Here is a 27,069-nt window from a genome sequence, read left to right on the forward strand (position 1 = left end):
AAAATAGAACTACTTGGGGGGGAAAAGCAGATGTGACATAAGATGACACATAGAAAAGTCTCAAAGTGGATAATGGCAGTCTCCCTAGATAGGGATGGGTAAGTCACAGAGGATCTGCACTCAGGGCCATTTCAGCACAGGCTGAAACCTTCCCCACAACTCCGTATCATAATTGTTAAAAGCACAGAATTTGGACCTTGGGCCCAAACGGTGCTGGTAGGAATCGCAGTTGTACTATTGTCCTCATCTGTAAAATGGGACAATAATCTAAAGGCTCAAATGGGGTTAGATGAGGGGTTATATGCTTGGTACGTGGCAAGTACAAAATAAATGAGTTATTAATATTGTTATTTTTTCGACGGGGCTCCATCTTCCAGCCTCCCAGGTGCCACACTGCCTTTGGTCTGCGAGACCTGTGGGCGGCGCCACTAGGGAGTGACGTTACAAAGTGGCTCTCTCTGGGACTCCCTTTTACCCCATTTCTTGACTGGGAATCTGGACTCCATCCCAGAGGCTAACCCCAGGGGCTTGGAAGGGAGAAACATGCATGATAGATGGGGGTAACATCTGTGAAAAAGTCTGTCAGCTGGGAAAGGACTGTTGTTTCATCTTGCTCCCTCTCAGTTGGTCCCTGAAATACTTCAACATAGGGTCAAGGTGCTGACGGCCACTCAGTCCCAGCTTTGAGGTGGGCGGGACCAGCTGTCTCAAAAGCAACTTGGGGGCCTGCGGTGGCCAAACCTGGGTCCGGACACCAGGAGGGGGCGGAGTCGAGGGAGGGGACGCAGTCCCACGAACAAAGAGGCAAGCAGAGAGAGCTGTCCTGAGGCCCCTGGGACGATGCCGGGCCTCATACCCCAGGTCAAGGATCGCTCCCCGACTCTGATGCAAAGCTGCGTGCCGCTGCCGACGCCCACCCGCCCAGCCAAGGCCGCGGCCGCAGACAGCGGCCCCAAGCCCACAACCCCTACAAGCCATTCTCGCTGGGGGCGGGGCCTACCCTAGGGGCGTGGCCGTCAAATTGAATTCCCCCAATGGGGCAAGGCGATGGGCGGGACCACCCCAACGATTGGCTGGAGGGGCAGCAAGGGCGGAGCCGGAGGAGTTGCAGGCGCCGCTGGACGGGCGGTGCTTGCAGAACCCCGAGAACGGTTGCAGAGCGGGCCTGGATTCCAGGTCGCGGCGCCTTCCGCCTGCCTGAGCCTGGTCCATCTGTCGGATTCTGAGCGAGCTAACCCGAGCCCGCGCCGGACGGGCGGGCCGGACACAGAGGTGGGTGTGCGCGTCCCCGGCAGCACCAAGACCCCCAACCGGTCTGGACTAGAACCCCGATTTTTGGATAGGGGTTCTGGGACTCCCTACTTATCCACGCAGGCTCTAAGCCATGGGGTAAATTGCTGAAACTGCAGGATGGACGCTCATGGACCTCCAGGGGGCTCCATGACCCCCAGGAGGCAGACATTTGGGGAAGCTCCACATCCCCCTGAGGCCTCTCAGGGGGACCCCAAACTGTGTGGCAGAGACAGGGGACTGAAGGGGATAGCAGTAGGAATCGCTGAGAAGAAGGAGACTTCTGGCAGCCCCCTGGGCATCCTGGACTAAGCATTAGGTACCCCTAGAAGGCATGGGGGAAATTAGAGGCACCAGAACCTAAAGTCGGCGACCCTGAGCGACTCCGGGACTTATTCCAAAGTAAGTAGGAAAGAGGCAAGAACCCCAACAGACAGGTTAGGAGGCTGACACGCTTCTGAGCCTACCCCATGGGGAAAGCAAGCAGCAACTTGAACAGGTAGAGTAGGAAGAACCCCAACTGTGTGGATTAGGATCCCCCCAGATCCATTTACCGCATAGGGTGACTCAACCAGTGACTCTTCTGGGGAGGGGGAAGAGATGACTGAGGGATGAGTTGGGGACTAGGGGAAGCACCGCACCATTTCAGTCATATATTAAGCACCTATGGATTGTCAGGCTGTGGCCCTCAAATTCCAGAAGACATTAGCGTGGCAGGAGGAAAGAAAGAGCTACACTGGGAGACTGGGCCAGGATTTAGGGGTCCATTACGGGGTAAGAGGGAGTGTCCTGACTCCTAGGATACTGAGGGCTTCGGAGGTGGAAGTGGCCAAGATTTTTATTAAATTCCTCCCTACCTGCTGTGTCTTTGGGATCTCCTCCCTCTGACATATCCCTTGCCCTCTCCAATGTTCGAATTTGCCTAAATCCAGATGTTGGATGGTCAGTTTCTGAAGGACCTTCCAGCTGGGGAACTGAATTCTGATTATGAATTGACAGGAGTTGCTGGGTGCCTGGACCTCTTGCTTCACCAGGTCAAGACAGCTTAAGGAGGAAAACAGAAAGGGGAGGTGTGGAGAGGGGTGTGTTGAGAGGGCTGTCTCCAAGAATTGGAAGAGAAGTGTTACTTCCAATAGTTTCAGCTACCTGGGAAATGAGAGTGGCAGTGGCAGCAAGGACTTGGACAGGGGCTCAGTCCATAGCCAGAGGCTTTCAAAGTGGGTGGGGGCTTGAACCAGCTCTGGGGATGGGTGGGTGGGGCAGGAAACTGTAGAGTCTGGCAGGCACCCCCTGGTGGTGAGCACAGCTTGGGTGGGCCTTGCTGAGGCCTGGCTTCTCAGTTCAGATCCCTTCCCTCTCTGCTTTATGCTTAGGATGAGGGCCCAGCCTAGGCCACACAGCAGGCTGGCAGTTGAGTTGGCTGGGTTGGGACCAGGGACTCCTATTCTTGGTTTGGTGAGTTTTCCAGCATACCACACCAGGGCAGAAGGCAACTTCCAACTAGGAGCCACATCATAGGTGGCAAGGATGGGACAGCGGTATATGATCATAGATTAGAAAGGGAAACTGAGGCATGACTGAGCAGGTTTCTAGAGGCCCCACAGGCCTGATTCATGTCTGTTCCTTGCAGAACCCCCTGAGCTGGTGTCAGGTGCCACTGGTACTGGGGATCTCACCACGAGGGGACAGATGGAGCTAGGGGCCGGCAAGATGGTGGACGAGGCCTTAGCTGGGCTGGATGAGGGAGCTCTGCGGAAGCTGGTAAGTGATCCTATCATCCCCACTACGGGGGACAGGCAAGTCATGTAGGAGAGAGGCAGAGCCTGTCCAGGCTCTCTCTCAGCTGACAAGAGGAGGTCATGGGGGCAGGGGGCAAGAAGAAGAACAGGGGAACAGGAGCAGGCTGGTTCTGCATGACTGATATAGAGGCCCCCATGGCATGTGCCTGTGTATGCCAGGTGCTGAGACCTGGTCCCTCCCAGCCCCCCACTGCCACCACCTGTTTAAACAGTAACTGCTGAGGACTCGCCCATGTGCAGTCACAGGTGTGGGGAGACTGGAATTGCCTCTCCCAAGCAACCGCCTGGGGAGTGCCCTGGAAGCTGGTCCAATGGGAACAGTAACAGCAATTACTGAAATTGCCAGGGCCCAGCAAAGGGCCTTCTGGGTACTTAGTACACCATCTCACAGAATGGTGACAGAGTTCTGAGAGCCAGGACGAAACTGTGGCTTAAAGAGGTGAAACGACCTGTCCCAGGACACCCAGCTAGAAAGAGGATGTGACAGGATCCAAACAAACCCTATGAGGGACCAAGTGTCCTGGGTAAATCAAGGTCAAAAAAGCCTATAGAGGAGGACTTAGGGGCCCTTCTGTGACTTCTACGCTCATTTTCCCACTCTGAGCCTCAGCTTCTTTACCTATAAAATGGGAGGGGGGATTGTGTAAACATATTCTCTAGATCCTCGAGTTGGCAAGGGGATGAAATCAAGGCACATGGGCCTTGATCTTGAGTTAGAATGGGGTCACTATACCCCTTCCCTAGCTTCTTAAATGCCCTATTTAACACCCCCACTCCACATACAAACACACACACACTGGCACAGAGAGGCCGGGGGGTAGCACCAGGGCAGACATGTGCCCAGCAGCAAGGACAGGAGCACTTGAGCCCGAGGAGCTAGAGCCCCACCTCCCAGTCCCTGACCCTTGTCCAAGGGGAAAATTAAAGATTTACCTCGGACTCCCCTCCTATCCCCCACTCCTTTGGAGGTTGGGGCTGGACCCAGCCAGCCTAGCCTGGCCACTACCGTGACCTACACCGGGCACTCGGCCTGTATCCTCAGGCCAGCTCTTGGACTCTGGGTGTCTTGCCATCACCGCAGCCGGCTGTGTGCTGCCTGGAGGGAACGGGTTTGGGCTTCCCAAGGTTGCCACCTTGTCAGCGCGACTTCCTTTCAGGAAATCCGAATCCTAACAGGGGTCTCCGGGAGAGGCAGAGCATTCCAGAGAAACAGCCGGGTCTTCAAGCGACCCTGTCACCTGGGGATCGCTCTGAGTCTCAGGGCTCTCCATCCGTCAGCCCCTAAGGGCACCATGCGGGGTTGGCACGCGGTAAAGGGGTTTCGAGCAAGGGGAGGGAAGGCTGGAGCGACGATCCCCGCCCCCCACTCTGGGAAAGGACCGACGAGACCCCGCCCCTCAAGTCTGCGAGCCGGGCCGCCCCAGGTCTTCTCCCTCCCGGGCTGGCTCCTCACTGCGCGACGCCCGCCGCTCCTGCGTCCCCGCGAGGGTCCCGCCCCACGCGCCGGCCGGGCCCCGCCGGCCTCGTGGCAGGAACGGGGGCGTCCCGGAGCGGGCTCCTCCCCGCAGGGCCGCGCCTTTTAAGGAAAAGCTGGCCCGCGCCCCGACGTCGGGCCGATTCGGGGCCTGGGCAGCCGCTTCCGGCCTCGGCTCCCTCACATTCCTGCGGCCGGGGCGGGGGGCCGCGCGGCGGGGGCACCTGGGGACGGGCGCGCCGCGCGCCCCTGCGCCGCGCCCCGGGCTTGGCGCGCGGGCGCCGACTCTCCCCGGGGCAGCGACCTGGGGAAGCTGCGCGCCTCCTGTGAGCCTCGGTTTCCTCTCCTCGGCCGGGGGCATGGAAGCCGGCAGCAGCCGGGGCCTTCCTGTCTGGCTCCCCCTCCCGCCGGGCTGCGCGGGGGGCGAGGGGGCGGGCCCGAGCGGGGGCCGGTTCCAGAGCCTGAGGGCCCGCGGCGCCCCCTGGCGAGACTTCGCTCCGGCGCGGGCGGGTGCCCCACTTGGGACTGGGTGACCGCCTGGAAAGTGTCCCCCACCGTGCTGATGGGGAGACCCAGGCCCGGAGACACCACCCCAGCAGCGAAGGCAGAAAGTACCGGGAGGCCTGACCCCCCGGGAGGAGGAAGCGCCTTCTTTCCTCCCGGGAGAATTTCACTGGGCAACTCCAGAACCCGCCCCATCCCTTTCCCCTTTCCCTGGGTGGACAATGGCGCTTTGTACTTCCCTCCCTGCCTCCCTCGGCCCTCCTCACACGCAGTGGGGAGCCCTGAGAGGGCGGGGAAGCAGGATGCACAGCAGGGACACTGTGAGCCAAGTCTGCCCCCAGGCCCAAAGGGAAGGGTCATGGGGGAGGGTGACCCGTGGAATGAGGTGATCGGTTCCTCAGCCCTGCCCCACCCACTCAGGGGCAATCAGACAGAGGCTCCCACTTTCCATTTGGGGACACTGAGGGTTGCAGAGGTGGCCAAGCTCCCACATCAGGCTTTTCCTGGGACAAAGACCCCATGTCTGGAGCCCAGGGCAGGGGGAAGGCGGACCCAGGAGACAAAGGACTAGTCAGTGCATCTCTGAGCCTCTTTACCCTCTGCACTGGAGGGCTGCGCTGCACCAACTATGCCGAGGCCCCCAGTCTCCACGTGTAGTACAGAGAAAGGCCAGGACAGCAGACTGGGGAGGTAAGCCATTCTCCCTCCTTCTGCCATACTGAGTTCCCAAGGTATCTCCAATCCAGATTAGAGGGGTGCCCAACGCAGTGCCAAGGTCCTCAAGGTACACACTGTGGTAGACAGACCCCAGTAACAGAGCTATCCTCAGCCCGGGGGTGGGGAGGGTGCAGAATCAGAAAGACCTGGGTTCAAACCATAGTGCAGGTCATTTGACCCTGAGCAGGTCTCTTCTCCCCAAACCTCAGTTTCTTCATCTGTCAAATGGGAGTAATCACTAAAGTGCCTAGGGTTTCTGGGGGGCTAGGGTTAGGTCAAGCAGTGGGGTTTCTTAAACATAAGCTTCTCAATAAATGTTCCTGATGCCTCTTGTATCTGGTCCTCATTTGCCTTTGCCTCTCCCTGCTCTTGAGTGGCTGGAACTGAGCCTGGAATGTGAGGCTTACAGCAGCCCCAGCTGTGTGGAGGGAGGGACCCCCAAGCCCTGCCCCCATCCCCACCCATTGCCCTGATGGGAGCCAGTGTTCCCTCTGGCAAATGAGAAAATCAAGACACAGAAAGGTTAAAGGACACGCTCCTGACCACCCAGCCAGAGTTGTACTCGAATGAGACTGGAGCCAGGTGGGGGGTCTGGCTTGAGCCTCAGGGAACCCCACCCCCTCCATAGCTCCTCAGGAATGAGGAACCTGAAGGGACCCTGGAGTCCTCCAGGACTCTCCCTGTTCTCTTCAGACTGGAACAAGTGAAGTCCCAGATGAGCTGGGCCAGCCCACATTCCCTGTGAAAACCTATCCCCCCACACACCCAGCTTCCCCCATGGAGCAGGCGGAAGGAGTTTAAAAAGGGGGTAGAGAATTCTTGGGTCCTGCCCCCGAATGATTTGGAGGGGCGGGGGCAGAAGAAATCACTGTACCTATACTTGCCCTCATCTGACTCCGTGTCACACTGCAGGATTATTTCTGCTATTATTTCTGCCTTCCTGGGGGGCCCTGGGCCAATCTTCTCTTCCTTGAGCCAGAGGCTCTGTGGGGGGTGGAGGTATGAATTGGCTGACTGCTTAGTGAAGGTGCCCTTTCCTGGACCTGCTTATACCAGCCACCCCCAGTTCCCAGGGACTAGGGGGCTAAGAATCTGGTAAGAGCACCTGTTCCCCAAGAACATTCTCTCTAAGGTTTTGGGTGGCCCCTATCTGCTGCCTTATCTGTCTGGGGGATGGGCCCTTCCACTTGGACCCCTTGCATGGTGTCTAGGACTGGGCCAGCACATGGGGAAAAAATAGTCCCCAGCCAAGCAAGGGGCTGGGACTTCTGAGCTCCTGGCCCTACCTCAGTTTCCCCATCTTTCCAATGTGGAAACCCTTCAGCAGGGCTGTGGGGCTTTGGGACTAGAGCATGGGAGTCTCCCTTGCTCAACAGGGAGCACAAACTGTTTGAATCACCTTCCTTCCCCAGAGACACTGTTAGGGACCCAGAGGGTGGGTCCTCCTCCTCCTCCTGCTTTGTGTCCCTGGCTCTTGGGGGTTTGATGCAAAACTCTGAGGGGTAGGAGTAGAGTTGCAGGAAGGAGTGCCACCTGGCACAGGTGGGCATTTGCTAGCTGCACACTCTGTGAACCATTGTGCAGAGTGGGCTGATCGGGAGCCTGGGCTCTATGAGCTGGGTCTCCCCGGAGGTCCTGGGTGGGCGGGCAGGCAGGGGACGGGCTTGAGATGGGGGGAATATAGACAGATCACTCATTGTGCCCCAGGCAGAGCCGTGGGCAGCCAGTGCCCGCCCTCCACCCTGGCAGCCAAAATGACCAGCTCCTCGCTCCTGCTCGCCCTGTAGTTGGAGGTCACAGCGGATCTGGCGGAGCGGCGGCGCATACGCTCGGCCATCCGAGAATTGCAGCGGCAGGAGCTGGAGCGTGAGGAGGAGGCCCTGGCATCCAAGCGCTTCCGTGCTGAGCGGCAGGACAACAAGGAGAACTGGCTGCAGTGAGTGGCAGGGGTTGGACATGCAGGTGGGGGGTGTATTGCCAGGGCTCAGCTTGTGTGTGTAGGCAGGCGAGAGCACAGGAATGTGTGCTACCTACCAGGGCACACAGTGCTGCCATTTGGGATACACACACATATCTATGGGCATGGACCACATGCCCATCACGCCCACACGGACAGCATATCCCAGCATGTGCTATCGGTGGTTACATCCCCGGGCGTGTATGTGCCAGCGTGTAAACGGAGGGTATGCAGAGCCACTTGAATCTCTGCTACAGTTTTGGGTTCCCTGTCCTGGTCCCTACCCTCAGTCCACATCCTTCATGACCAGGCCATGGCAGTGGGGGTTACAGTCATGATGTCCCTGCAGCTCTCAGAAGCGGGAGGCCGAGCAACGGGCTGCTCTGGCACGGCTGGCAGGGCGGCTGGAGTCCATGAGTGATGTGGAGGAGCTGACCGTGCTGGTGAGGATCGGGCGATGTCAGGGCGGGCGGGAACAGGGCAGAGGATTTGGACATCAAAGCCCAACATCTGGTCCTCCCACAGCTGCGAAGTGCCGGTGAATACGAGGAACGCAAGCTGATCCGGGCTGCCATCCGCCGCGTGCGGGCCCAGGAGATTGAGGGTATGTGTCCTGCCCTTGACCACCCGCTGCCCTGTTGCATGCTTCCCACAGCACCTCCCAGCCACTCTTCTGGTGTGTTCCTTCCCTTCCAGCTGCCACCTTGGCTGGGAGATTGTGCAGTGGTCGTCCCAACAGTGACTCAAGCGAAAACAGCAAGGGACTGGCAGCCCACAGGCTGGAACAGTGTGAGGTAAGCGGTGCGAGCATGCTGGGAGCAGGGTCAGGGTCCTGTGCCCACAGATACCAGCAGCACGGAGCACCTGCATGTCTTTGCAAGACTGGTATTCCACTGAGAGGGGACCCCAGCTTGTTTGTGGGTTCTTCTATCTCAGGCCTCTGACTTCTCTCCCAGGCAACCCCTGGCCACATGTTCCCCAACTCCAGACTTTGTCTCTACCCAGGCCTTCCCCTCAAAGCCAGCCTATCTCCACTGCTCCTAAATGCCCCCATACCACCCTCATTGCTGTCTGGGTCATCTTCACACTTAACTTCTGCCACCACTCTGGCTCTCCGGCCTCTACTCAGCAGGCAAAGGGCTCTCCTTGAAATGCAGATCTGACCCTGGTACCTCAGCAGCTTAAACCCATCCCAAGGCTACCCCCCTCACGCCCCCCCAGGCATCCACATCCTTACCTTGGCTAACCAGGGCCTGTATATCAGAGCCTGCTGACTGGTGGAGTACTGTTCACAGATTCGGCTTTGTTTCCAGAAATGTGGGTGAGAAGTCAGGCTGTGTGGGTTCTCTCAGTAGCCAGCAGAGGTTACTGGGTCCCTGGTCCTGGCAGGACTCCCCTGCTATTCCCGATTAATCAGGCTAAGGCCAGGGGACAGGTCAGGGACCTTGGCGCCGATGGTCTATGAAGGCTGGGAGTCCCCAGCAGATCTCCTGCCATCCCCAACCCCTGGCATTAGATCTGGTCCTCTCTGAACTGCCCTTGACTAGGCAGTACAAGAGGCTGGAAAGTGAGGATCAGAGACCACTCAAGGCTGGCCAGTGCCGGTGCCCTTGCTCATGCAGGTGTGCCCCTAAGAAGCTATGCCCAACCCCTCTGCTTTGCATGCCCTGCCCCAGGCACCTGCCAGTCTGGGTAGCTTTGGTCGCACACATCCTGTGGTTCCCTTTCAGGTGCCAGAGCGAGAACAGAAGCAGCAGGTAGAGGTCCCGGAGCCAACCCCAAGCCCTGAGGGCACCAACCAGGATGTGACCACGGTGACGCTCCTACTGCGGGCTGCACCTGGGGGCACACCCAGGTCACCTACCTCACCCAACAGTTCGCCCACCACTGCCTCTCCTGAGCCTCCACTGGAGCCTACTGAGGCCCAGTGCCCTGCTGACAAGGCTGTAGGCACCTCTGAGCCACCACCCACCCTGTCCAGGGCCACCAGCCCTGAAACCCAGGAGCTGCCAGCACCCCCCTGCACTGAGGGACAGGTGGTCAACAAGGTGAGTCTGGATGAGGGCTAGGGGCGCGAGGCAGGTGAGCTCTTTGGTCTGCAAGTCAGATCCTGCCCATGCCCTGTCTCCCTTGCAGCTCCAGCCTGGTCCCACGGAGCCTGCAGCTGCCGAAGATTCCACCAGAAGTGCCTCCAACACAAAGCGAACAGGTGAGGGTCCCAGGGGGCGGCATCGGCCTTCCCCATCCCCAGCCTTCCTTTCCCTGCCTAGAAAATGGGCTTTTGTGCCTAACAGCTCCAGCCTCCTCAGGTCCAAGCTGTCTCTGACACTCCTCCCACTGCCCCTGAGGTGTCCCGCCTCCGGCCTGGCCCGCCCCCCCACCCATGGCCAGAGGCCTCCCCGCAGCCTTGAAAGGCAACGGGCCTCAGGCACATTCTTTTCCCCAATAAGGGAGTTTGCCCATCTCCCAGCTGGAGCCAGGGGCAGTGCTGGTCAAGGAGGGAGGGGGGTGTCCCTCACCTGCCCCCCATCAGCAGGGAGGATCTGGGCACCCTTCCTCAGCCCCAGCCCCCAAGAGTGTCCAGGTCATTCTGGGGTTAATTCGGGGAGGAAAGGAGAGTCCTGCAAGAAAGATGCAACTAAGGGGGGAGACCAGGAGGCTGGAGAGGTTGGGATACAGGGAGGGCTTGGGAGGCTAAAAGGACTATGAGAGGTGACTCCTCCATATCTACTCTCTTCTCTTCCCCCACATGGCTACTACTGCCTCCCCATACTGTCAGACATGGCAGGACCCCGTCCCTGCCAACGCTCCCTGTCTGTGCTCAGATCCCGCCAGCCAGTCCAGAACCAAGGTATGGTCTGTTCCCACTCCCCCAGGTTCTGGGCAGTCCACTCTGACCCACCCAGCTACTGACAGCTCTCCTGTCCCTTCTAGAGCCTACCCCCCTTGCTGGCGGACTCTCGCCATTCCAGCGGGCTGGCTCTGTGCGTGACCGCGTACGCAAGTTCACATCTGACTCTCCTGTGGCTGTTGCACGCCAGGACGGCTCATCCCGGGCAGAATTAGGTCCCTCGACCCCCGCAAGGCTCCCAGGCCCTTCCCTCATCAGCACCACCCCTGCCTCCTCCTCCAACAACTCCTCACAGGACCCTGGTGCTACCTCCTCCCAGTTCAGTAAGAAGCCAGAAACAGCCCGTCCCCTGGCCCAGCTTCAGAGCTGCCCCCAGGGGGAGGGCCCCCGGGGGCGGGGCTTGGCTGCCAGGCCCCTTGAAAACGGAGCAGGGGGGCCCGTGGCCTGTACAGAGGAGCCCAGTGCCTCACTGCCTGTCGGCACTGCCGAGCCAGGGGGCAGTATGAAGACCACATTCACCATCGAGATCAAGGATGGCCGAGGCCAGGCCTCCACGGGCCGGGTGCTGCTTCCCGCAGGCAACCAGAGGGCAGGTAGGCCTCCCCACTACCTCCCCATTGTTGGGTGAGCACCTGCAGCCACCGGTTCTGTACATAGCTCAGATGCTGTGGCCACGGCACAGGGTATTTCTAAAGGGTACACTGGGAGCAAGGGATGCTAGCAAACTTAATTGGCACTGCCCTCACCCCACCTGATCCTAACAGCAGTTCTGTCCACCTCCAGAACTGACACTACGGGCACCTCCTACCCTCCTCAGCACCAGCAGCGGGGGCAAGAGCACCATCACCCATATCAGCAGCCCAGGGACCCTGTCCCGGGTGGGCAATGTTACTCAAGTTACCAGCTTCAGCCATGCCTCCCCTGGTAACCGGAGAGGCTACAGCATTAAGGTAAGTCCCTCCACCAGCCTTATCCATCCATTAACCTTATATAGAATGCTTCAGGGAATAGGGATATCAGCGTTCCTCTGCGCCACTCCTTCCCCACTGTACAAAAGGGAAAACTGAGGTCCAGAGAGAGAAGGCGGCTGCCCAGTGCCACAGCCAACTAGGGTATCAGCCATCAGACACAGCAGAGGCTTACTCTGTTCTTAAGCTTCCCACATGCTGATCTCTGATACTTACCCCAGGATGGTGGGTTGATTCCTAATGAACAGCTGAGAAAACTGAGGCTCAGAGAGGGTGTTCTCCCTCTTCCTGTGGCAGGACCACTGCCCCAGTTGCTATCCCACAGTGAACCTCAGCCCCAAGGTGCAGAGCTGCTCATCTGCTCAGCCAAGATCCAAGGTCCATTAGCAGATTGGGGATTAGCGATTAGCATCTGCGTCAGCATCTCTGGGGGACTGGGGAGAAGCACTGATGGGGGGGTATCAGTCAAGTGGCAGCCTAAGGTAGCAGCCTAGCAGGTGTCACAGGAATGAAATACTCTGCACCCTTCCATTATTAATTCCCAAGCCCAGGATCGGCTGGCTGAGAGCTCAGCTGGGGAAGGGATCCCCACCGGGCCACCTGTCTGCCTAGGTAATGCCCTCTGTGCTGCACCTGGGACTGAATAGGACCTTGGTGGAGGTGAGATGGCTAGAGCCGGCTTTGTACCTTCTCCGGGGTAACAGGGAGAGGGCAGGGACAAGAAAGCAGCCAGCCACTGACTCAGTGCTGTAGTCTCCACCCGCAGCTCTTCAGCTGCCGGGCCACTGGCTCCACAGAGGAGGCAGCCGCTCCGCTGCCCTTCCCCCCACAGAGCAGGTTCTAACTGCTCTCTGCCGAGGGAGTGAGGGGGGTGTAGCTGAGACCTTTGGGTGGGTGAGAGGGTGCTGCAGTGTGCCCCGGGTCTGATACCACCAACTCGCCTCAGTTTCCCCATCTAGAGCCAAGGGGAAGCAGATAATGTACCTCTAATATACTTGCTCAGTCTGGATCTGAGCACCACAGGCAGACCTAAGGACATTTATCTCAGGGACAAGACACTTGTTACAGCAGATTGCTCCAAGTCCTGCTTCCCTGTGCCTCCACTTACCCATCTGCATAAAGATTTTCTAAAACAGCATGGCATGATGACAAAGAAGCACAGGCTCTGGAGTCTGGCAGACTGAATCCTCACAGCTAAGGCACATGGCAGCCCAGACAAGCTCATTCCTTGCTCCCTACCTCAGTAATCCTTCAGAACCCCTGCAGCCTTGCCATGCTTTGGGTCTGTGATCTCTGCAGGGCTAAGGCTAGGCCTGTTGGATGGCCTGTTTGGGCAGGCCACCCCTCCCCCTCCCCCCCGCCACGGGGAGCCCAGAATAGGTTTCTATTTGGGCAGCAGCCCCAGCTGGCTGGTGGCAGGCTGAGAGGCCAGCAGGGGCGGGGCAGGCCCACTGCCCTTGCTTTCGCCCTCAGCTGCAAAGACTGACACTGCCAGCTAGAAGCAGCAGCCCCTACCACTGTCCCCGTCACCCGGCCATAGAACACCCACCAGAATCATGCCGGGGGTGCCAGGGCCAGGTTCTGAGCTAGCTGTAGCTCTTGAGGAGCAACTGGGTCGGGCAATGGAGGAGCTGCGGGCAGTGGCTGAGGCAGGCCGGGCGGCAGTGACCCAGGCAGCTGAGGCGGCTGCCTCCGCGGTGGAGCCAGTGGCCCGAGCAGCTGAAGAGCTGAGGGTGGAGACCACAGCACTGAGCCGGCGGCTGGATGCACTCGGCAGGCAGGTGGAGGTGCTGAGCCTTCATCTGGGGGTCCCACTTGTGCCTGACCTTGAGCCTGAGCTGGAGCCCAGTGAGCTGCTCCTGGCCGCTGCTGACCCTGAGACCCTCTTTCAAGCGGCTGAGGATGCAGGGACCCCTGTGGCCCACCCACCTGCCTTTAGCACCCGCCGCCACTCCTCTGCCGGCCCTGTCCGCAGCAGCAGTCTCGTAAGTCCCGATGGGCCGGGGGAAGGGAATGGCTTTGAGCTAGGTTCTGCCTCTGCTGAGTGACCTTAGGTGTGCCAGCACCTTCTCTGAGTCTCACTTTACCTATCTGTATGGGGGACTGAGCTGTATGCTCCAAAACCAAAGCAAGAGGGTGCCAGGCTCCTGGCCCGCTGGTGTGTGTGGCGGCTACCCTGGCAGCCTCTGACCTAGTCCCCACCCCCACCTCCATCCCCAGCCTCAGCCAGGCCCAACCTCTCTGAAACAGCTGCTACCTCAGCTTTCCTTACTCTTACAGCAGGCTGAGAGGCCCTGCCAGAAGGGATGGGGCTCTGATATTTGGGCAAGGGGCTTGTCTGAAAGAGGCTGGGGAGACACCCTGGGAGTGGGAAAGGCGGGGGCTAGTTTGGAGCTGCAGGGGCCTTACAGGGTGGTTCTCAGTGGGGGGTCAGGGAGTGGGGGGCAAGCTTCAGGGAAGACTTGGCTTGGGGCAGACACCTGACTGCCCTCTGCCAAGGGAGTGAGGGCTCTGGTCCAACCTCATTGCGGGGGTGCTGCCTGGGCACTGGCCCTGGAGGACCCAGGCCTTGGGAACTGGCAGGAACAGAGCACAGCCTACCTGGGGCTGAGAAGGGAGCAGCAAAAAGAACTCGGGTTCAATATTAGGCTACCTTCAGCTCAGAACCCCGGATTACTTCACACTTACAGGATGTGGCAAGTCATACAGCTTCGGAGCCTCACTTTTCCTTTCTGTTAAATGGGGACAGTAAAATGCCTAGTCTCTACAAATGCTTACTGCTGAATGGAAAGCACCATTATTGCCACGCTTGTGTCAACACAATTCTGGGTTCATGGGAAGCCCTACAACAAGGCTGGCAGTACCTCTTCGCTGAGCCTGACACTACCATGGCTGTCCGTGGACAGGCAGTCTGGATGGCTTGTGGTTATTTCAGGGCCTGGTCTCCTGCCCAGTGGGGGCATGGTCCAGCTTCATCTACACCCCTGAGAGAAGCCCATGTTCTCTCTCATCATCCTGCAGATGGAGCCAGAGCCAGCAGAGCCTTCTGCAGCAGTGGAAGTGGCCCATGACGCCAAGCAAACCCAGGTGAACAAAGCACCAGAGAGGCGGAGCCCACTGAGTACAGAGGAGTTGATGGCCATTGAGGACGAGAGCGTCCTGGACAAGATGGTATGGCCGGATCTGGTGCAAACTAGAGGTTGGCGGGAGTGAGGGCCAGCAGGCACCAGGTAACCAATGAGAGGGGCTCTCTCTGCAGCTGGATCAGGCTACAGATTTTGAGGAGCGGAAGCTCATCCGGACAGCACTCCGTGAGCTCCGACAGAGGAAGAGAGGTAGAGAGCCAGCTGCCCCATCCTAGATGCAGTTGCCCCATTCCCCAGCTACTCCTCTCATTCTAGGGTTCATTCTTAGACACTCCAGCTCAACAACCATCCTGCCTAGCTTCTCCTTTTCTAGACTCAGTCATTCCCTTGCCGCCCTCCCCCTGGACCCGGCAGCTCCCATCCCTAGCTGCTTCTCTCTCCCTGACCACCCCACTTACTGTCCCCAACCAGCTTCTCTTCTCCTTCCTAGACCCAGTTACTCTCTTTCCCAGCTACTCCTTCTTGGATCCAATTGCTTCTTCAAGTACTGTCAACTACTCCTTCCCTGAATCCAGATTCGCCTTCTCTCAGATGCTTCTTTCTCCTGAGGTCCTTTAATGACCACCTGAGACTCCACCCCCACCCAGCTTCCCCTTCCCTGGGCACAGCTACTTCCTTCCCCAGATACATCCTCCCTGGACCCAGTGACTCTTTCTCTCAGATTCTAGATTCATTTGCTTCTCCAGATATTCAGTTGCTCCCTTTCTGAATCTAGCTGCTTCCTCCAAGGCCCACTGATGGCTCGCCAGGCTCGATCTCCACCACTTCTTTAGGCCCAATCACTCCCTTTGTCAGCTTGCCTCCCAGCTATTCCTTCCCTATATCAAATTGCTTCTCAAGTACCAATTACTCTCATGGGATTCTCTAGCTGTTCTCCCGCCTAAGGCCCATGTGAAAGCACACTCAGTACTGCCCTCGCCCAGCTTATCTATCCCAGGACCCTGGCACATCCTCCCTAGGTCTAAATATTCCCTCTGGACTCAACTTCTTACTCCCATAAAAACTCCCTTCTTAGATCCAATAATTCCCCTTTGAATTCCATATTCACTCCTTTCTGCCCAAATTCATCACCACCCACCACACACCCCCACTCCCTGCCAAGTTATGACCCCTCACCCCTAGCTACTCCTAGAGAGGGCCTTTTCCCCTGTGTCTTCAGTATTTCTTAACAAGTTGCCCTCACCCCCTTGTGTGCCCCGTGTGCCCGTGCATATGTGCTCTGTGGGTGATGGGTGGCCCTTCCCGGCATGCATGGGGCATCCCCTGCACAGACCAGAGGGACAAGGAGCGGGAACGGCGGCTACAAGAGGCACGGGCCCGGGCAGGGGAGAGCCGAGGCAACACAACCACCGAAACCACCACGCGGCACAGCCAGCGGGCATCCGATGGCTCATCTGTCAGCACTGTCACCAAGACCGAGCGGCTCGTCCAATCCAGTAAGGGGCCGTGCAGAGTTGGGGTGGGAATGCATCCACCGCACTGACTCCATGCCTCTCACACCTTTCCCCTCTCTTCCTGCCCCTCCAGGTGATGGCACACGGACGGCCCGGACCACCACGGTGGAGTCAAGTTTTGTGAGGCGCTCGGAGAGTAAGGCCGCCTGGTGTCGCCCTCTGCCTGCCTGCCTGGCCACCTCCTCAGGCTCTTCCTCGAACTCTCTCTCCATACTTTGATCTGTGTGTCTCTCTGTCCAGCTGTCACTTTTCTCCACCTGTGGCTACCACCATCGCCCCTGGCCCCATCTCCGGTGTCCAGCCTAGGCACTCACCTCTGAACTTCCTCTTTCTTGCAGATGGCGGTGGCAGCACCACAGTACAGACCAAGACTTTCTCCTCCTCTTCGTCCTCCTCCTCCAAGAAGATGGGCAGGTGAGACCCGACGCACCCCCAACCACAGAGGAGTCAGCTACTTCCTTCCCCAGACACATCCTCCCTGGACCCAGTGACTCTTTCCCTCACATTCTCCCCTCAGACTCTTGCCCACAAAGGACCTTACTGCACACCCATTTTACAGAATAGACTCAAGGAGGTGCTGGGAGGTGACAAGCATTGGAGGGCGGGGTTGCTTTTCGCTTAATCGTCAGCTACTCTAGGAGAGAGATGCAAGACTTGCTGCAGGTTTAATGCTCTGAGCGACCCTTAGAGAGGCCTACCCAGCACACCGAGCTGCCCCATGTGCTTTTGCAGTGTCTGCAGACCATGTTGCACCTTGCAGACCTGTGCCCTTGGCCTCTGGAAGGAAGGCAACACCTCCGTGTCACAGAGAATGTCTGGGCTGCTAGAAAACAGGCACAGGCTCAGAAGTCAGGCTGGGATCCAGCGGGTCCTGGGACTTGGAGACCTGTGTTCAAGTTCCTGCTCTGTCCTGTGAAATCTAAACCCAGAACCTCAGTTTCCTCATCTCAGTGGAAAGAATAAGGGCCCCACCCTCCTTGTGTGAAGCTTAAAACTGCACATGGGAAAGGCACAGAGCCATGCGTTGTGATTATACCATGATGATGAGGAGGCTCGAAGTCAGTTGATAGAGCTCCCAGTCTGAACTCACCTGTAATTTGATAATACACAAGCCTTCTCGGGAAACTTCAAGGGGTGAAGAGCTTGGCTTCCACCCTGTTCCAGCCTCAGTGTACTCCTCTGTAAAATGGGTGTGATGAGTTCCCTCCCTTGCAAGCCAGCCCTACAGGTTGTGGCGATACTACAGGGTGCAGGGTCAGGACACTGCAAAGCCCTTCCCTTGGAGAGTGGGGTGTGAGGGGTGTGGGCCTGCCCTTTCCCGCTGGTCTAAGTCACCTCCTTACCTCTCAGCATCTTTGACCGCGAGGATGAGGCCAGCCCTCGGCCCGGCAGCCTGGCGGCACTAGAGAAACGCCAAGCAGAGAAAAAGAAAGAGCTGATGAAAGCACAGAGCCTGCCCAAGACCTCGGCGTCCCAGGCGCGCAAGGCCATGATTGAGAAGCTGGAGAAGGAAGGCGCAGCAGGGTGAGAGGCTGGGGACTGGGACCGGGAGGTGGGGGGGCTTAGTGACTTGGGGGCGGGGCCTGGGATGTGTGGGCGGGGCCAAGACTCAGTGGGCACCGTGGGAGCAATGATGGGAGGGCTCTGAGGGTCAGAACAGTGGGGCCTGGGGTCCTCTGCCTGGGCGGGCCAAGCCCTGCAGTCTTGTGACCTGGCTCCCGACTGCAGCCAGACCTCCTCTCATAGCTCCCCTCCCATCTCCCGCCTCTTGCAGCAGCCCTGGCGGTCCCCGCACAGCCGTGCAGCGCTCCACCAGCTTCGGAGTCCCCAACGCCAACAGCATCAAGCAGATGTTGCTGGACTGGTGCCGGGCCAAGACGCGTGGCTACGAGGTGAGCTCTATGAAGCCAGGCCGCCCAGCAGGCCCCCCAGAGCGCAGTTTGGCACCTCCCTCATGGCAGAAAGAATTCCTTCTCATCCCAGTACACTTCACAACCACCATGCCTCACTGGGAAGATGGGAAACTGGCTTCCTGAAGTCACATGCCTTGCCCTAGATTCCAGGATTAGTGATTAAGTGGCAAAGCCTAGTGGGAGTTCAGGGCCAGACCCCAGTCTCGGAGTCCCCTGCTCATTGCTCTGTGGACAGCACTGGGTAAATTTCTATAAGTAAGGGAAGGAGTGAAGGCAGCATGACCATGCCTAGGGTGGGTGGTGCTGGACTTCTTGGTCACTCTGTCCCCCTAAATAGGAGACAAGGAAGTTGACAAACTGACTTGTTCACCTGCTGTGCAGCCTTGAGCAGGCTACAGAGCCTGTACCCTAGGTCTGGGATCTCTAAATGCTGGGGTGGGGAGAGGGCACGCGGGATCTGACCAGTCCTCCCACCACCCCTAGCACGTGGACATCCAGAACTTCTCCTCAAGTTGGAGTGACGGGATGGCCTTCTGTGCCCTGGTTCACAACTTCTTCCCAGAGGCCTTCGACTATGGTCAGCTCAACCCACAGAACCGGCGCCAGAACTTCGAGGTGGCCTTTTCATCTGCTGAGTAAGTTTGGGCCCCAGCCCTGCTGGTGTCGGCTGGGCATCTGGGGCTGAGCTTCTGGGCCAGTCCAGATGCCCTGAGGACCCCTGGAGCTGTCAACCACAGTCAGACATCAGCTGAGACCCCCTTCCCCAGAAAGCCCCTGTCCTCTTCCACCCCACCCACCTGCTGCTGAGCGTGCCAGGTGCCGCCGGAACGAAGGAGCCGCAGGCCCGCCTACCAGCCCCAGTCAAGGCCCACCAGGTGGCCCTGTCCATATCCCCTCCATCCTCCCTCTGCCCCCTTCTCCCTCTCTCTCCCTTTCTCTGTCCTGCTCTCCTCCCACCATCACCAGAGCTTCCTGCTCCCACGGGATCCCGGCTGGAGATTCCAAAAGGAGGCTCCTGGCCCGGGCACCGTGCCCGCCCAGCCTATATAGGTGTTGCCAGAGGCTTATATAGGATATCAACAAGCCCTCCACTTTGGAATCGTTGCCCCGTCTGCTCACCTCACTCTCAGCACCCTCTTCCTTCTGTCTTCTCTCCCTTTCTCTTTCTGATCCCCTACTCCCCCCTCCCAGATTTCTTCCTCTTTCTCTCCCTCCACCTCCTCTCACGCCTCCCTCACCCCCCTCCCTGGGGCACAGCCCTCCTCTCCAACCTTGGCATCAGTGCCATTGCCCCCCACCCCGAGTTCCTGCTTGTCCCAAGAGTTCTCTGCACCTGTGACTGGTCTGGCCCCCCACCCCTGTCTGCATCGCACACCATTAGTGATGGGTAGTAAGCGGCACGTCCACAAAGGGGAGGGGGCATGCGGGGGGCTGGCAGACTGCGGCACTGAGAACGTAACTGAACTCATGTCTCTGTGTGTGTGTGTATGTGCGTTTCTCTCTGTTCTCCTCCCCTCTCTCTTCTCTGCCTCTCCCCCCTCTTCCCCACCCGGGCCCCACCACCCCGCCCCTTCCCGGCCCCCTACCCTCCCCAGGACCCATGCGGACTGCCCGCAGCTCCTGGACACAGAGGACATGGTGCGGCTTCGAGAGCCTGACTGGAAGTGCGTGTACACGTACATCCAGGAGTTCTACCGCTGTCTGGTCCAGAAGGGGCTGGTAAAAACCAAAAAGTCCTAACCCCTGCTCGGGGCCCCACGGTGAGAAATGCTGCCTTGCCCGCCTTCCCCCGTTATGCTGGAATCTGCTCAGTAGGGTGCAGAGAGAGACCTGGGAAGTGGGTGGGGGAGCAAGGGGACCATGAGAGGAACCAGAAGAGCCAAATATGACCCTGTTTCTGGTCGTTCAAGGCCTAGCAAGTGACACCTTTCTACTAAATGGCAGCAAAAACCCAGGTGAGCAGGTCTGAGAGGGAGGTAGCCCAGGAGACTGTGGGAACCCAGTGGAGTCAGCTGACCGGCCTGCAAGTCTGGGACAGCTGCCTGAAAAAAAGTGCAAACTAGGCTGGGATCTGACCAAGTTCAGGCCAACAGAAGAACAGGGAGTCCCAGGCAGAGGGGTCAGCCTAGGCACAGAGCCAAGGTTGAGTGAGATGGAGAGCACGACACACTCAGGAAGGGCAAGAAGTTTAGTCTAGGTGTGAGGAAAAGAAGGGGCTGCAGCCGAACTTCTACCTGAGGCAAGAGTCATGAAGGGCTTCCGGATGGAGAATGGATACATGTGGTCTGGTTAGCATTCTAGAATAATGCTGGAATTATTCCCTTCCCTTGGGTGAGGGAAGGGAAGGAAGGGATGTACTATAATAGATAGTCGGAGCAGCTTGAACAGGACAAGCTTCCTGATGGATCCAGCTTAGGTGGGGAGGAGGGCCCACAAAGCTGCTTGCCTCTAGTTTGTGCACTAGCAACTTGCAGTGCCAGGCTCCCTGTTGGGAAGCTCAGGACCAAGGGCCATTTAAACAGGTAGATGTTTCTGGTTGGGGACCTGATCCCCAAGCCAGCTGTGGCACTTCCTCTCTGATCCCCTACTTCCCCCTCCCAGACACCTTACCTCAAGGCCACAGAGCATCCCGATCCTGAGCTAACTGTCCATTCCAGACCAGGAGCTTGGAGAAGGAGAGAGGTGGCCTTAGAGTGCCCAGGGCAGGGATTGAGGATGAGGGCAGAGCAGGGGCCACACACTGGAACCCCCACTCTTCATTCAGTGGCTCTTCCTTACCCCATCACTTTTTCCTTACCCCATTTTGTAGAAAGAAAAAGGGATCTTTCTACAGAGGAGGGAGCTAGGAGATGGCCAGAAGTAATATGAATCAGGAGAGACCTTGGGGGGCATTTAGATGCCCTGGGGAGCCTGGAGCAATTGTGGGGGCCAGTCCATACATACATACATAAACTCAGAGAAGCCATGCAGGTGAGGGGAGGATGGGTTTGGTGCTGTCTCCAGGTCATATATGGACTTAGGAGCTGCTGCCCAGCAGGCCAGTCTGGAGGGAGAGGGGCCCAAGCCGGCCCTGATCCAATTGGAAAGTGTGACTCAGCCATCCTGATGCTCAAATTGCCGGGTGTTTGGCCTGTCACTGGGGTAGCTGGAGCCTAGAGCCCTGAGCCCCGGTCTAAACAATGGCTTTATAAGGTCTCCAGGGAAGACACCAGGAGTGGGAGGGAGCTTCAAATTGGGGGAGGGAGGCAGGAATCCCTGGGGAGACAGCCACAGCTGGAAGAAGCTGCAGAGAGAAACTGCTTCTCCACCATGGAGAAACACCCAGGGGAGGGGCAGGGACAACCCTAAGGTTCGGTAGCACATCAGCATTTGAGTCAGGAATCCCTCACTCATCTGAAGTGCTTCCAAGGTCTCATCAGAGGCTGAGAATAAACTGTTGCTATAATAATGGGGAAACTGAGTCACAGGGCAGGGCATTATAGATGCTTTTAGCATCCACATCTAGTCAGCAGTAAAACCTGGTCTGGAAGAGTCCTCCTACCTCCCAAGCTTATTCCCTCAAGGAGTCCAGGTGAGCTTGGAGTAGGTCCCAGCCCTCCCAAGGTCCTGGGGTTGACCTTGAAGGCACAATACAGGTAGTGCAGAACTCTTGGCTGCCTTGGGACCAAGTAATCCTGCCCTTAGGCCTTCCTGCCGAAGGAAACTCACTTAACACTGTGTGCTTACTGTACGCAGCACAGCAGGTGATAGGGTACAAGGCAGAAAAGGCCTTTCTTTGGGAGAGGAAGGGAAATGGGCCCAGGGGCTGTCAGTTGTTGGATAACTAGTCCACTGACTCCAGAGTAGGGAGGCGGCACCAATCAGGTGCCAACACCCATCCAGCCCTGCACTACTAAGCTGCGGCATTTGAAACAAATGACTGCTCTGTGACTCAGTTTCCCTCTCTGTAAAGTACAGCATGTACACAAGGATGGCCATGCCCCTGAGCATAATGTAGATGCTCTGATGTATTGGTTGGAGCCCTCCCCTGACTCCCCTGTTCTACTCAAGGGAGACAGTAAGGGTTAAAGAACTAACCTCCACACACATACACAGCCTCCCCACACCCCCTCAGCATTTCACACAGCAGGGCTGTCCCTTGGGGCAAGGATAGGGGTTCCTGGGCCTCTGCGTGAGGTGCCAAGCTAGCCAACTGGCAGATAATTCAGAGCCCAGAGGGCCCCTAGGGCAGGTCCTGGCTGCAGTGAAAATTTGCCAGTGGTCAGGCACCTTCAGATGCAGGGGCCCAACAGGCTTGTGTGGGCAGGAGGCCCACCTCCAGAGAGAAGGTGGGTCTGGAGCCAGGACCTCCCCAGGGCTAGAACTCTGCCTTCCTGGAAGGGGCCACAGTTCGCCTCCTCCCTTCCGGCCTGTCTGCACCTCCGCCTGTCGGGCCCTGCGCCCCACACAGGTGCCTCCAGGCTTGAGTGAGCAGGCCTGGGGTTTCCTGCCTTCCTGGAAGGCTTTTCCCCCTTTCAGCCGATAAAGAGCTTGTGGAAGACCAGCAGCCTACCAATGGAAAAGACCCCGGTACAGGGTCACCCTGAGGGGCAGGGCCAGCGCTGACCAGCACACCCGTGCCCCCTCCCTGCAGGATGCTGGTGGACTGCGTGCCCCTCGTGGAGGTGGAGGACATGATGATCATGGGCAAGAAGCCCGACCCCAAATGCGTCTTCACCTATGTGCAGTCGCTCTACAACCACCTGCGGCGCCATGAGCTGCGCCTGCGTGGCAAGAATGTCTAGCCTTCCGCCCCGCATGGCCAGCCCGCAGCAAGCTGCCCCCACCGTCCAGGCACGTTCCCTCTGCGCCTGCCCACCGCCGCCCTGTCTGTCGCGACACCTTCCCCCACATGCACACGCAGCGTTTTTGATAAATTATTGGTTTTCAACGATCCTGGCTCTGCCTCTCCTGGAGGGTTGCGTGGAGAGCAGTTCGACAAGGTGTGCCTCCTTCCCAGATCCATCAGCAGCGCAGCCAGGGATACTGGGCCTCCCCGGGGCATTGGGGGATTCCTATTCCCCACCCTCCCACAGCAAGGAAGGAGTCGAGTCTCAGTTAAGGAAGATTTAATGGAGGTAGGAAGGGGAGAAAGGAGTAAAGAGGAACCCCCAATTCATCCCTGCTGGCTTGGGGACGGGGTGTCGACCCTCAGCGAGGGAGATGCTCCCGGGACGCTGAGCGCTTCATTCGGTCCCCAAGGCTCAGGCGGGGGTGGGGGGGGGGTGCTGGGGGGGAGCGGTGGGTATCACGCTCCTGGGCCTACAAATCCGAGCGGTCAGGAGCGTCTCCCGCGGGCCGAGCGGGCGCCCGCTGGTACTCGGGGGGCACTGGCGCGTCGGGCGCCTCTTTGCGGTAAAAGCCGAGCTCCTGCACCAGCGCGTTGATCTCATCGCGGGTCATCTCGCTTAGTGGGATTCGCTGAAGGGAAAGGGGAGGGTAGTTAGCGCGCCAGCTCCCGCCTCGCGCCCGGTCGCCCCGCCTCCCCGCCCGCCCCCCAGGGCCTCACCTCCAGCTCCTCGTAGCGGTGGTCCAGCAGCACCAGTTCTGGGTCGGCGCCCGGGAGGTGTTTCATTACCAGGTTGTGGCTGGAGGTGGTGTTAAGGTGGGTAGCGGTGGACTGTGGAGGGTGGGGGCCCTTGGGGCCTGGCCGATGTGGACAGCACAGCCACATTTGCCCAGATGGGGCATGATCCCCATTTATGAGAGGAAATTAGGGTAAATAGTAAAGGCCCTCCTCTCCATTCCCGTGTCTGTGGCACTCACCGCTAGTCAGTTTCTCTTGCCCACCCAACTTAGAGACCACCTCAGTACTCTCTGGGCAGCCACTACCAGTCAACTCCATTCATCAGATGAAAACCATTTGTTATCTCTGTGAAGGTAAATGGGAGACTTCCCAGATTCCCTCCCCATCTCCCTTCCCCAGAACAGAAAAAGGATACTAGAAAGGGATGTCCTGGGTGACAAAGGCCTTCACCTGGGGAGGAACCAGGGCATCAGACCCCAGCCCTCAGCCCCTCCAGGGACCTGGAGAAACTGATGTCTGGGGAGGCCGCACAGCCAGGCAGGAGCAGACTCCAGACCCCCAGCGCTGGGACCCTCCTCCACCCAATCACTGGGCCCATGTTGCCCACCCCCCAAGAGCTGGGGACGCCTTCCTCAAACTCACCTCCTTCAGGCGATTCAGCTGTCATCCCCCACAGGTCTGGATGAGGACAAAATGGGTTAGGTCAGGAGTCCCTGGAATCTGCCCCAACCAAACCCTCGAGGTTATTTCACCAAGTTAGATCAGGATTTGAATGATCCCAAGGTTTGAAAGAGATGGAGGCCCTTTGTGAGCAGAAGGGGAACTGTTCGCAAGGGGCAACCAAGGCCTAGCGACACCAGAGGAAAAGAAAAGCAAGACCAGAGACTCAAAGGGCCATTACCAGCCTTGGGGTTCTTGCTGACACATCTTTACGTGTCTGCTCACTCCCATTGCCCAAGAGAAAGGATCACCCTACCCCTTTTAGGCAGTAGAGACCTGGGCCTGGCCTTTGACTTCTAGAATCACAGGAGGGAGATAGATCAGAAGCAAAAAGCTCCAAACTGCCATGGGGGTCCCCATAGGTGAAACATGCCATCTGGTCCTCACTCCACTCCACACAGAGGGGGCCCTCCCAGCCAACTGTGACCCAGCTCTAAAAACCATCTGATTGTGCGTGTGCGCATATGCGCGTGTGCATACAGACACACACACACACACAGGAGGTTGGGAGGGCCCCCTCCCTGCACTCCCTGTGGGGGACCACTTCCAAGCAGATGTCCAGACCCCACAACCACCGGTCCAATCCCCCCTCCTTCTGTGCTCCCTCCCCTTTGTCAGACACAAAACGAAGGCCTACAGGATGATCCAAGTCACACAGCACGACACTCTGGCCGGGAATTTCCTGGCAGGGGAGGGTGGGGGCTGCTGCGGAATAAGGACAGGTAATGCAGTTCCCAACCCCCTTCCCTGGCTCTTGCGGAGTGCAGGCCTGCGCCCCAAAGTCCTCCCTACCCTAAGCAAAGAGAGACCACAGGGAATTGGGTGGGAAAAGAATTCCAGGAAAAAGTGGAGTGATGGGGGGTGGGAAGCTGGGCTCCAGAGGGCAGGTTTGGGAACGTCATGAGCCTGTAGAAGAGCCAGGGGACCTGGCCACTGTTTCTGGGGGCGAGCGAGGGTTCTCTATCCGGCCGGATGGGGACTTGGGGAGAGGATTATATTTCCAGGCCGCAAAATCTGGTGCCTGCGGCATCCATGGAAGATGCTGGGGCGTTCTACAGCTGGGGAGCGGGAGCGATGGGGATTTGGAAATCGGCGGGGTTCTGGGGCCACGGCAAGGGGCCGTGCGCCCAGAGAGGGGGCCCCGCCGCACACTCACCTCTACCCGGGCTCGGGCCAGGCCGTGCAGACGGTTCCAGTCGGGCCGGAAGGTGGTGGCGGCAGCCGCGAGGGCCGCGAAAAACAGCCACAGGGGCCGCGGGGGCAGCGGGGGGACCATCAAGCCGCCGCAGACGCCCCGCAGGCGGGAGGCCAAGCGCCGGGCCGCTGCGCCACGTCTGGGCTCGCGGGCTGGCCCCGCCCCTCGGGCGACCACGCTCCCCGCTCTCGGTCCCCGCCCCGGAGCCCCTCGGCGGCCTCCGCAGGCTGCGGGCGGGGCGGGGCTCCCTGCTGGCCCTCGGTCCTGCGCATCCCCAGCCCCGAAAGCGGCCGCGCTCCCCCTGCCGGCCCAGAGCGAGGACGCTTCGGCTGCAGCCGGCCAGACAGTGCCGCCTCGCGCCGGCAGAGGGCGCCGGCGGACGCAAGCGGACTAGGGGGTTCTGGACCCGACAGCGCAGAATGGGGAAACTGGCACGTTGGGGAAGACTCGTTTGTGTTTTTTAGTTCCCAGGATGAAACTCTGATCAGGGCTTCAACTCTATGGGAAATACATTGGGCGCTAGGAATATTACATTCTCGGTAGGAGCTAAGAGAAAACGAGGTTTAGTGCACACGAAGCCCTTTAGGACAGTATGCACATAGTGTTAGCTTTATTTTTTTTTAAAGGGTTTTTTTTTTAAGATTTATTTATTTATGCATACAAGAACTGGGGTACAGGCTATAGATGCAGGGGGGGTGAAAGGATTCACCAGAGACAGTGGGGAACAGAACAGGCAGACTGACTGAAATACACTGCTGAGGGGAGCAGCGGGCGAGTCAGGAGAGGTCTGCTGCACCATGTGGGTTACTCCCTGACAGGCCAGGGATCGAACTCATGCTGAAGAGGCTGCGGATTGCTTCATAATGCGGTGCTTCACAGGTCAGAAAACAGAAAGACTCAGAAGGGTGAAAAGATTGAATTGCCACTCTGGGATTTGGAGCACACTTGTCTCTGTGCTTTCTCACTAGACCAAAGATGACTAGATAAGGGTGCTTCTTCCCCCTGCAAGCCTAAGGCAAGCACAGTAAATTGCCCGCAGTGCCCGTTGCCAGTGAAGCTAGTTGGGACTCAGTTCCTTCTCAACATCAAACCAGGGCTACATGATGTCTGCATGGATGTTAAACCTTTCAGATTGCCTGGGGCCCTTCTTCCAATAAAATAATAATAACAAATATAAAATAAATAAATATAATTAGATTTTATAACTACTTTGATTAAAAGATGATTCTAATCCAGGCTGGGTTCATTATTAGATAGTCATTATTTTTCACTTCTGAATTTAATTTTTTTTAGATGTGTTGAGACTTTTTTATTTTTGTATAGAAGAACTGCCAGTGGTGCAGGGGGTGAGAGAATTCACCAGAGACAGAGTCGGGAGCAGAACAGGGGGATCTACTGAAATACACTGCTGAGAGGAGCAGCAGGTGAAACAGGAGAGGTCTGTTATATGAACTGTAAGTGGGTTAGCTCCCTGGTCGGGGATCGAACTCAGGCCACAGTGGTGACAGCACTGAG

General features: G+C 58.2%; 2 protein-coding genes across 6 annotated transcripts; one reads left to right on the forward strand and one right to left on the reverse strand.

Annotated features, from left to right (window-relative positions):
* The first annotated feature begins 1,238 nt into the window (after positions 1–1,238).
* Positions 1,239–23,251, forward strand: SMTN (smoothelin). 5 transcript variants are annotated; one of them, XM_037510911.2, is made up of 21 exons: positions 1,239–1,272; positions 2,921–3,051; positions 7,572–7,720; positions 8,091–8,184; positions 8,267–8,345; positions 8,438–8,535; positions 9,472–9,789; positions 9,878–9,950; positions 10,521–10,592; positions 10,676–11,185; positions 11,376–11,542; positions 14,582–14,731; positions 14,820–14,895; positions 15,978–16,142; positions 16,234–16,296; positions 16,499–16,574; positions 17,511–17,684; positions 17,935–18,052; positions 18,557–18,708; positions 19,669–19,833; positions 22,707–23,251. In XM_037510911.2, the coding sequence occupies exons 2-20, from the start codon at positions 2,980–2,982 to the stop codon at positions 19,811–19,813; spliced, it is 2,751 nt and encodes a 916-aa protein (XP_037366808.1). In that variant the 5' UTR covers positions 1,239–1,272; positions 2,921–2,979; the 3' UTR covers positions 19,814–19,833; positions 22,707–23,251. The 5 variants fall into 5 exon arrangements, with proteins under 5 accessions (XP_037366808.1, XP_037366809.1, XP_037366806.1 ...); XM_037510909.2 differs by lacking the exon at positions 1,239–1,272 and having other exon boundaries at positions 2,941–3,051; positions 10,676–10,915; positions 11,087–11,185; positions 22,707–23,250; XM_037510912.2 differs by lacking the exons at positions 1,239–1,272; positions 22,707–23,251 and adding an exon at positions 2,570–2,749 and having other exon boundaries at positions 19,669–22,700.
* On the reverse strand, positions 22,958–25,670 carry SELENOM (selenoprotein M). The gene is made up of 5 exons (XM_037510917.2): positions 25,516–25,670; positions 24,282–24,317; positions 24,055–24,089; positions 23,622–23,700; positions 22,958–23,533 (listed from the first exon to the last, which is right to left on the reverse strand). Exons 1-5 carry the CDS (start codon positions 25,633–25,635, stop codon positions 23,375–23,377), a joined length of 429 nt encoding a protein of 142 aa, XP_037366814.1. The 5' UTR covers positions 25,636–25,670; the 3' UTR covers positions 22,958–23,374.
* Positions 25,671–27,069: the final 1,399 nt, after the last annotated feature.

The sequence above is a fragment of the Talpa occidentalis genome, unplaced genomic scaffold, assembly GCF_014898055.3.
Source record: "Talpa occidentalis isolate TD23 unplaced genomic scaffold, MPIMG_talOcc4v2.1 talOcc4.14, whole genome shotgun sequence".
Taxonomy (NCBI): Eukaryota; Metazoa; Chordata; class Mammalia; order Eulipotyphla; family Talpidae; genus Talpa; species Talpa occidentalis.